Source organism: Pan troglodytes, chromosome 17 (genome assembly GCF_028858775.2).
Source record: "Pan troglodytes isolate AG18354 chromosome 17, NHGRI_mPanTro3-v2.0_pri, whole genome shotgun sequence".
Classification (NCBI taxonomy): domain Eukaryota; kingdom Metazoa; phylum Chordata; class Mammalia; order Primates; family Hominidae; genus Pan; species Pan troglodytes.
Genome location: NC_072415.2, coordinates 22,289,854 through 22,299,846, shown reverse-complemented (window position 1 = coordinate 22,299,846; position 9,993 = coordinate 22,289,854). Strand labels below are relative to the sequence as shown.

The 9,993-nt window shown below is 45.9% G+C and overlaps 1 protein-coding gene across 1 annotated transcript in view; it reads left to right on the top strand.

The window, feature by feature from the left end:
* Nucleotides 1-2,941: 2,941 nt before the first annotated feature.
* The window catches only part of RAB12 (RAB12, member RAS oncogene family), a 29,943-nt gene continuing 22,891 nt past the window's right edge, over nucleotides 2,942-9,993 (top strand). Inside the window, exon 1 of the mRNA XM_001140752.8 lies at nucleotides 2,942-3,474. Within this exon, the coding sequence (XP_001140752.2) occupies nucleotides 2,958-3,474 (517 nt within the window). The 5' untranslated portion in view covers nucleotides 2,942-2,957. The remainder of the gene's footprint in view (nucleotides 3,475-9,993) is intronic.

The following is a 9,993-nucleotide window of genomic DNA, read 5'->3' as shown; positions in this document are numbered from 1 at the left end:
GATAAACTATGAAATGTTCTATAGGGATATCTACGAAAATGGATATCTATGGATATAGATAGCTATAAAAATTTCATTAATTCATTCACTTCACCAATATTTACTAACTTGTACCATGTGTCAGGCACAGTTCCAGGTGCTGGAGCACTGTGGACTGATACCGTGTGTGGTACAATTCAATACTTTGCAAGAGAAAGAGACCACATTCACATAACTGTTATTACAGTATATATCTTCATAGTAATTGTACAGTTGGCTCTTGAACAATGTGATTGGTAGGAGTGCCGACAACATGCAGTCAAAAATTTGTGTATAATTTTGACTCCCCCAAATGTTAACTACTAATAGCTTACTGTTGACCAGAAGCCTTACTGATAACATAAACAGTCGATTAAGAATATTTTGTATGCTATATACATTACTGTAGTCTAATAAGAATATTATATTGTAAGTTACAAAATATGTAAGTTAGAGAAAAGAACATGTTATTAAGAAAATCATAAGGAAGAGAAAATACATTTACTATTCACTAAGTGGAAGTGGTTCATCATAAAGCTCTTCATCCTCATCATCTTCACATTGAGTAGCTGAGGAGGAGGAGGAGGAAGAGGAGGGGTTGGTCTTACTGTCTCAGGGGTGGCAGAGGCGGATGAAAATCTGCATATAAACAAACCCATCCAGTTCAAACCCATGTTGTTCTAGGGCCAACTGAATTTTATTATTAGTTATTGTTAATCTCTTACTGTGCCAAATTTTTAAATTAAACTTTGTCATTGGTATGTATGTATAGAAAAAAACATAGTATATAGAGGGCTCTATACTCTCTGAGGTTTCAGGCATCCACTGTGGGTCTTGGGACATATTCCCAGGGGATTAGGGGCACTATAATAATTGATTTAAAATAGTGAATATGCACTTACCTGTCCTCCAGAAACACTGCCCAACCTCTGTCATTTAGTTCATTAATTATTCTAGTGGCAGAAACTACAGATCTACCTTATGGGGAAGATATTTTATTTTGGGCAAGAAGGTCTTCAGCCCCACAAGCCATGCCACATGCATCTGCCTATTAAGACAGGCGGTGCTATTAATCAGAATGGACCAAATTAAAAATCTTGAGATTACCTTTGCAGATGCGTCTTGCTTTGTAAAATCACAGTATTCCTGAAAAGCCATGCATAAGTCAGTTTCTTTAATCCCTTACATTTATATAGTGCCTTATGGTTGCAGCAGACTGCAGAGATTGTTAGTTGCTTTTTTCCTAACAATGCTAGAGGAAAGGAGGGGCCACTACTCTCATTCTCATAGAACAGAAGAGAAACCCACAGCTAAGAAATGTTCTGCGGCGGAGCACAGTGGCTCATGCCTGTAATCACAGCACTTTGGAAGGCTGAGGTGGGAGGATCACTTGAGGCCAGTTCAGGGTCTCACACTGTTGACTAGCCTGGTTAACAAACCAAAACCCCAACTGTACAAAAAAATTTTAAATTAGCCAGGCGCGGTGGCACGTGCCTGTGGTCTCAGCGGCTCAGGAGGCTAAGGAAGGAAAATCACTTGGGCCCAGGAGTTCCAGGCTGCCGTGAGCTGTGATCGCACCACTGCACTCCAGCCTGGGCAACAGAGCAAGGCTGTCTCAAAAGCAAAACAAAACAAAATGAAAGAAAAAGAAAGAAAGACGGAAAGAAAGAAAGTAAATTCCGTGATGGTAGGTGATGGATCTGTGTTTCAAATAATATAGAGGGATCATATTTTACATATTCTCAGAATTCATATTATAAAGATCCCTACAGTGATTGCACAGTTAAGAATGCTCTCATAGATGTAAACTTCCAATCTACACTGTGAGCAACGCTAGATTTTTACAAATCAGGTTTGCTGTGTAACATACGCGTGTACTGTGCATTACTAAACCTAGTTCTAAATACAGTACAGCTGAAATTTGGTGGGTAACGTGATCATTCGGCAAATGTTGCCAGCCCCTATCATATTCAGAACCCTGTGTTCTGAGATGCTCAAGTTCAAGCTGAGGAATTTGCTAAACAAATCTCTGGCAAGGAATCAGCAGCAGTGATTTTCTGTATCCTTAAATCCTTCCAAACAGAAATGGCAAAAGATACGACCCGAGTCCATAATTCCTAAAGTTTCAATCTTCTCGCACTGTTTGAGTTTTAACTCGCTTATTCCCCCAAAGGAGTATGCCATTTACTTAATTTAAAAATTAAACAGCATAAAAACTTCTGAACTCTGAGTGAGACAGCGATCAGAGTTAAAAATAACTGATTTCGCGCGTTTCCGTGGAAAATGGGAGACAGACGTGACGGAGAGAGACCGAGCAGTGCCACGGCCCGGTAGAGGGTGCGGGGGCTTGCACCCGCTGGTGTTTGTGAGAGAGCGCTGGTGTAGACGCGAACGCAGCGCAGGCGGCCGGGCGGCGCGGCCTGAGGTCGGGGCCTTTCCAGCGTTCCAGCTACACCGAGCGCGCGGGGGCGAAAACATGTGCATGGTGTTTGGGGACTGTGCGCATGGGAGTGTTTCCACTGTCAACCAGGGTTCTTTTTCTTATTTTGAACCCATTTTCATGATGCACTGGAACGCTGAAGTTTAAAATTGCCTACGGAGAATTTTAAGACTAAAACCACACTAAGTTTCTTGTGTTAACTATAAATGCGGGTCAGAGTGAAAGCCGAGTAGGGAGGAGTGAAAAGGAGGAAAAGGGAAGAGATAAGAGGAAGAAAAGATGAAAGAGCCGGCGGAAGAGGGAGGGAAGCGGGGGCGGGCAGGCGAGCAGAGGCAGGGAAAGAGCGGCTCGGGTTGCGGGAAAGCTCCGCGCGCAGCGCCCAACCGAGGCCCGGGCGCGCGGTCCTCCCGCCGGCAGGGGGCGCCCACCCGCCCGCCTCCGGCCCCTCGCGGCCAGCCGCCCCGCCCGCGCCTGCGCTTCCTGCCCCTCCTCGTCCGGGATGCTGCTGCCGCTACTGCGGAGTAGCTGCTTCCCTTCCTCCTCTCCCGGCGGCGGCGGCGGCAGCGGCGGAGGCGGAGGAGGAGGAGGGGACCCGGGCGCAGAGAGCCGGCCGGCGGCGCAGTTGCAGCGCGGAGCCCACGGGCCGCCGGGGCCGCTCCAGCGGGCGGAAGCCGAGCCCGGGGCCGACCCCCCGCGCGCGGCGGAGGCCGAGGGGGCGCCGGGGCCCGGGGCGCGCAGCCGGGGGGCGGGTGGCGGCGGGCGGCGGGCCGAGCGGGAGCCGCATGCGTGCATGGATCCGGGCGCCGCGCTGCAGAGGCGGGCCGGGGGCGGCGGCGGTCTGGGCGCGGGCTCCCCGGCGCTGTCGGGCGGCCAGGGCCGCCGGAGGAAGCAGCCCCCCAGGCCGGCCGACTTCAAGTTGCAGGTCATCATTATCGGCTCCCGCGGCGTGGGCAAGACCAGCCTGATGGAGCGCTTCACCGACGACACCTTCTGCGAGGCCTGCAAGTCCACCGTGGGTAAGGGCTCCACGGCGACCCTGGGCCGGGCCTCCTGGCGCCCGGGCAGGTGCCCTTCGCCCCGTGGGCTTCGAGTCTCATCGAGCCTGGGAGTCTTTCGGGGATGGGCCTCTCGGTGAAACTAGGGGCGGGGGTCTCCGTGGAGCGCCCTGCATCCCAATCCCAAAGCCTGGCAGAGGTTTTCGTGCCGCCTCCGGGCAGACCTGCCCTTGGCCCCCGGCCCTGCCTCAGAGGTCCTGGCAGCCCCCGGGGCCTGTGGGGGCGGCTCTCCACGGAAACTTCGGCCCTTAGCATACTCGCCCAAGAAAAAGCTGGGTTCGAGTGGAGCACAGGCAGGCAGGGGAGTGAACGCCTAAGGCCGCTCCCGCCCGGCCCGCCAAGGCCAGCGCGCGCCGTCTGCTGCGGGTGTGATCCCTGCGCAACCAGGGCAGTTTTCTTATTTTGAACCCATTTTCAAGAAATGAAGTTTAAAGTCACCTATGGAGAATGTTAAAACTAAAACTACAGTAAGTTTCTCGTGCTAGCCATACGTACGGGGCAGAGGAGCTTCAGCTGCATTTATCCATGACCTCAAACAACCCGGTGACTGGCGGGCATGGGGTTGATTCCTCCAGTACCGCTGTTTTCGGTGAGGGACAGGAGTGAAGTAAGTACAGGAACGCTCCAGGGTCAAGGAGGAAAACAGCCGCGGATCTGAAATGGAAACTGCAGGGGAAATTTTTTTAATTGAGTCATGCTTAGAGGACTTGACATTGAGATTTCTCAGTTGGATGTGGGTAGCAGTTGTTTCTATGGAAAACCCCTTAAAAGATGTCCAAACTAGGAGAACCCCGTTCTTTAAAGGGCAGTCACTTCCGTGATAGGAAGTGAGAGATTTCCCCAGGGGCGGTCCAAGAAACTGAGTAGTCAGGAGATTTGATAGAATTAAAAGCATAATTTCATGTAATTCTGTTTATTAATAGTGTTATAACCAGTGGTAGTTCCAAGGCTGTCAGTACGATTTTGAGATGACTTGATTTGAAATTGTCATGTAACAAAACAGTACTACATTTAAAGTGTCTTATTGGAAAATGAAACCTCCAATTTTTGTATTGTCTTTCTTGGTTTGTTTTCAAGAACTTACTTCCCTTAATGCTTTTTTGGAATCGATCATTTTGGAAATATTTGTGATGTCTGTACCATATGTTTTTAAAATGTTGTCGTTGGAGACATTATATTAAAATGAGTAGCGTAACTATACCTGTTTCAAATATCCAGTCTTGGATCATACAGAGTACAGGGAGTTGTTAAACCATCAAATGAGGGTTAGGCTGTTATTTTAGTACCTGACATAAATAAAGTAGGGTTAAATTCCGTTTAGAATTGTCAATATTTTATGGCTCCGTACTTCAGTATATAAAAATGAGGGATAATAGAGTTGCACTGTGTGATGAAGAGAAATCAGGTACCCATAGGTGGGTAACTGAGGGCTTGAGTGGATGGAGGGTGAGATGGATGAGCAAAGGTGTGCTTTAGAATGCAGAAGAGGAGAGAGGAAGAAGGATTTTCTAAGCCTGGCAGCAGTGGAGCAGCCCCCCACCTCTGGGGAGGGTTCCTTAGGGGACTTGGGAATGGATGCTGCGAGACCTTGACCGCCATGCTAAGGAGAATGGACCCGATCCTATGGGCACCTGGAACCAAAAGACTCCTTAGTAAGGCATTGGCACGAAAACAGTTTGGCAGAGTTGCATAGGATGTTTGGGAATAAGGAAGAGCTGCGGAGGATGTTTGGGAATAAGGAAGAAACCAGGAGGCAAGGAGACCAAGCAGTTTGTTTCTGTGTCCCTTAACAAACATGCACTTACCCGAGCACATACTCCCTACTCTGAGTGTGGTTGAATTTCTGTCTTGCTCATTTTTGTTTGCTTCACATGTAGCCTATAATACTTAGAGTACTGGAGTACTTTAGTACTCAGTGCGTGCTTCTAACTGGGATGTTCAGAGAATGATCATGGCCCCTGGCCTGCTGCAGAGCGGGAAGACACTGTGAGAACGCCAGCCAGCTCCACTTCAGTTTCTGCTTCAGAGTTGCTTTTCCCCTCCACTCATCAGATCGTTTGTTGAGCACCTACTGTGTGTTGGGTGTTATGCTACCCAGTTGGGATTCAGTGGTGAACAGGACATCGGCTCTGTCCAGAAGTGGATCGGAGCTTCCGGGAGCTGCATGACCGCTTGTCAGGGCAGTGACAGATGTGTATGGGTATTTGGGAGCACAGTGAAAGCGCCTCCAGTCGAGGCTAGTGATGAGGCCTGGTCAGAGAAGGCTTCCTCGTCATTGGAATGTTTGAAGATAAGTTTGTTCCTCTAGTTCCTTTAGAAAAATGCAAATTAAATATGGTACTGGGCGTGGTGTAGAATTGTGGTTGCCTTACCTGAACGCTTGCCATTTGAGCAGTTAGCTCACGGGGTTCTTCCCAGGCTGGTTTTTCTAGTTTCATCTTCATGTAGTGCAGTGAATTCCATATAGAGCAAGAGTCTCTTCCACAGTAGGAGTTTTTCCCTACCCTGTCAGGGCTTATGGATGTGTGCTGCTCACGACAGCCGTCTGGGAAAGATCGTGAGCCTCACAGCATGGCCCAGGGAAGAGTCCCTGAGTGTGCCTGGACCAAGATGGGTCACTAGAGTGGTAGTATTGTCTAATTCCGAGGCTAGGAGAGTGTTTCCATTAAAAGCCTTTTTATTTTTATTTATTTATTTATTTTTGAGAGAGAGTCTTGCTCTGTCACCCAGGCTGGAGTGCAGTGGTACGATCTTGGCTCACTGCAGCCTCGACCTGCCAGGCTCACACAATCTTCCTGCCGCAGCCTCCTGAGTAGCTGGGACTGCAGGTGCACACCACCAAGCCCTTTTTTGATTTTTAGTAGAGACGAAGTCTTGCTTTGTTGTCCAGGCTGGTCTCAAACTCCTAGTCTCAAGCACTTGGCCTCCCAAAGTGCTCAGATTACAGGTGTAAGCCACTGCTCCTGACCAGTAAGTGCCCTTTTAAAGTAAATGGGATTCACTTGAACTTTCTATAAAAGATCCGTAGTGGAAGTCCTTAGGGATTTGAGATGATGAACTATTATGTAAAATTATAAATGAGCAAAATGTTGTTTTTTGTATTGTTAATCAAATCAGAAACTGGTTTAAAAGATACACAAAATTCACAAGGGTATGAAAAACTGAGAGGTTGTATTTACTGATTGGTCTGTTTAATTGAAATTGTCTAATGGAATTGTCTCATATTTTCAAATGGGATTTTGTTTTCATGGAATTTAATTAGTCTGATTATAATTTACAAGTTCTTTTAAAAAGTACAGGAGCAGCTTTTTAAAGTTTGAGAAACAGAAAAAAGTAATTGACTAAAGAAATTTACAACTAACATGCCTGGTCCACTATTTTCCTCATAGCAGTGCCTGTATCACAAGCATACTTATCCACCATGAATCTGTGTGTGCTTTTGCAAGTTGACATTATTGCTTCCTGAGTGAAGCTGTAGAAACCATTTCTATCTAGCAATGCCGAATTCTTGATCTTGGTTCCTTCTGTTTGACTCTCATTAGTTTTAGCATAAACAGGTAAATGTGCTTTTTTAAAAGTATATTTCAAAAAACAATTCCATAAAATTACATATCTGTCGATCTTTGTTTTATTTCTATGTTACTGTTGGAAGCTAGCTGTTAATTTTGTTTAGGTTGAAATGGTTTTACCTTTTAAAAACCTACCCCCGCCCTTGCTCCAACAGCATTGCATGCTGGAAAAAACACTAGAGTAAGAATAAGAAATGTGGGTTCTTGCTCCAGGCTCTGCCACTAACTAGTTTGTGACTTTGGATAAGTAATGTAGTTGTCTGTGCCTATAAATAGAAGTAGTAGTAGTAGTAGTAGTAGTAGTAGTAGTAGTAGTAGTCACTGCTATATGGTGAGCACTTACTACACCAGCAGAAGGCCTCATCACAGCCCTGAAAGTTATCCCCGTTTTACAGATGAGGACGCGAAGTCTCAGAGAGGTAGAAATTTACCTGCTGTGGCACAGCTGCTCAGCAAGTGGTCAGGGCCAAGGGCTGCAAGTGAATTCTTTTTAACTATCTTTCTGTCTGTTCCTTAGCTTACTTTCAGGTTTAGATTGACTTTGCTTTGTTGAAAATACTAATGGCTCACACACATAAAGTTCAGACATGATGGAGCCCTTTCCTCGTTTTAGAATTTGGTCCTTGTTACAGCCCTGTGAAGATAGTGACATAATTATCCTATGGTATTAGTGAAACTGATTTTCTTTAAGTGTGCCCCTGTCATTACTTGTCACTTGCCTTTTGAATTAAAATAATGCTACAAGAACTGCTTTTTAATCTATATATTCCATCATTCAAATTCAAATGTCTTAAGCCTTTTACATACCAAAATAGGTATATTTGAATACAGAAGAAGTCAAAGAAAGGCAATCTGGACCAGAATTCTGATTTTTCTGGGTAGTAAAGTTTCCTTCAAAATGCTGGAGGCCAGCATAGGATTGCCAGTTCTTTATTTTGCCAAGTAAGAACATTAAAAAGAAAAAAAAAGACTTAAAAAAATTAGGAAAGATAAGATACCACAGTTTAAAAGTTTTTTATTTTAGTTTTTATTTTTATTTTTGAGACGAAGTCTCACCCTGTCACCCAGGCTGGAGTGCAGTGGTGCGATCTCTGCTCACTGCAAACCTCCGCCTCCCAGGTTCAAGCAGTTCTCCTGCCTCAGCCTCCCAAGTAACTGGGATTACAGGCACTCACCACCACGCCTGGCTAATTTTTGTATTTTTAGTAGTGACAGGGTTTCACCATGTTGGCCAGGCTGGTCTCGAAATCCTGACCTCGTGATCCACCCTCCTCAGCCTCCCAAAGAGCTAGGATTACAGGTGTGAGCCATCACCCCCAGCCAAAAGTTCTTTAAATTTATCTTCATTTTTCTCATTGTGCGGCAGTGCTCTAAACTTCACAGCCTGGCCCCCTTAAAGGATGGCAGCCCTTCTGTGAAGCCCTTTAACTCCGCTGCAGGCCGCAGTCCTGTGTGCTCTCTGCCTGACTCCCCTCTAGCCTGTGTTGACATGGGGGTGCACTCAGGATGCCCACTGGTGGGGCCTCGGCCTGAGACTGCTTACGCTGGGGAAGTAGGGTAGTGCGAGTGACTCCATTTCTTTGGACCTGCGGTTGAGCTGGCAGCAGAATGGAGGGGTCCGAGAAACAGGTGAGTGTGAATCCCTTGCAGAAATGCTCTCTGGGGGTCTGCCCTTCAGTGTTAGGCGGCATGACAAGTCAAATGCAGTCCACCAGGGTCTTCACCTGGAAATTGACTACTTGTACTTTATTCTGGAAACTTAGGGCAGAGATTTTTGTTAGAAAACCCAGAATGAGCATCTCATACTGGACTTAAATGCTTAACTGTGTATTTTATTTTGCTATACTGTATTTGTACACAGTCTTCTAAGCTATGACCGATCTGCCCATGTGTCACTTAAGAGAGAATTAAGGAAAATCATCCAGAATTCCCACTCCAAAAGCCCAAGCTCTGCAGCCCTGCAGTGTGGTTTTGCTCCATCTGGAGAGAACCTCACACAGACTCCCCTGCCAAAATGATGTAACATGATGACTCAGGGATGTGAGCGTGAGAGGAACCAACATTTAGTTCTTATACCCACATATGCTGTGTGTTGTGTGATTAGGTTTATTTAATGAACTTAATGCAAGCTGAGAGGCTTGACAAAACGTCCCCTTTTGTGGACTGAAGTAGCTATCTTTCAGAGAAAGCGTGCAGATTTAGTTGGTGTTAGGTTGTTTATGTTGAATAAAAATCTATTTAAAGACCTGGCTGAAGTGCATTCAGCCTTTCACTGTCTGCACTTACAATAAAGAAGAGATTTTATTATGCATGACAGAGATCCAGATTCTTAGAGATTGCCTCTTTCCCTCTGGTCTGTGGAATCTGCCAGAAGCCATCTGTTAATGGATCTTGGAACTGGCTGTAGAAGGCAGAGTAGGTTCCTTTGAGAACTGATAGGTCCAAATTATTCTCTATCCTTGGGTGCCGGATACATTGTTCCAAATAAGCATTAGTTTGAATTTGTAAAGAAAACAGCTTTGTACAGTAGTCATTCTACAAATAGTTTTAAGCAGCATTTTCTATTTATATAAGACACCATCCTGCTCGACCTTCCCCTGGGCACAAAGCTCACACCTGGTTTACCCTTTTCAGAGAGGAGGTGAGTCACGGAGGTAGCCATAATAAGTGTTAGAAAAGAGTGCCTCCTGCTTCAGCTGAGGAAGACATTTATCATCCTCCTTTTGTCCTTTAATTCACGTCTTTGACATTTGGAAAGTATTTGGAAAGCCAAAACTACAGACCAAAAATTGTGCCCTTAATTGAGTGTGATTGTTAAAAAAAAAAAAAAAAACTTGTGAAACTGGGAAGCACAGCACAGGCTGAACAGAGCACTGGATTCCATAGAAAATGTTTTCCCTCCAACTCTGAC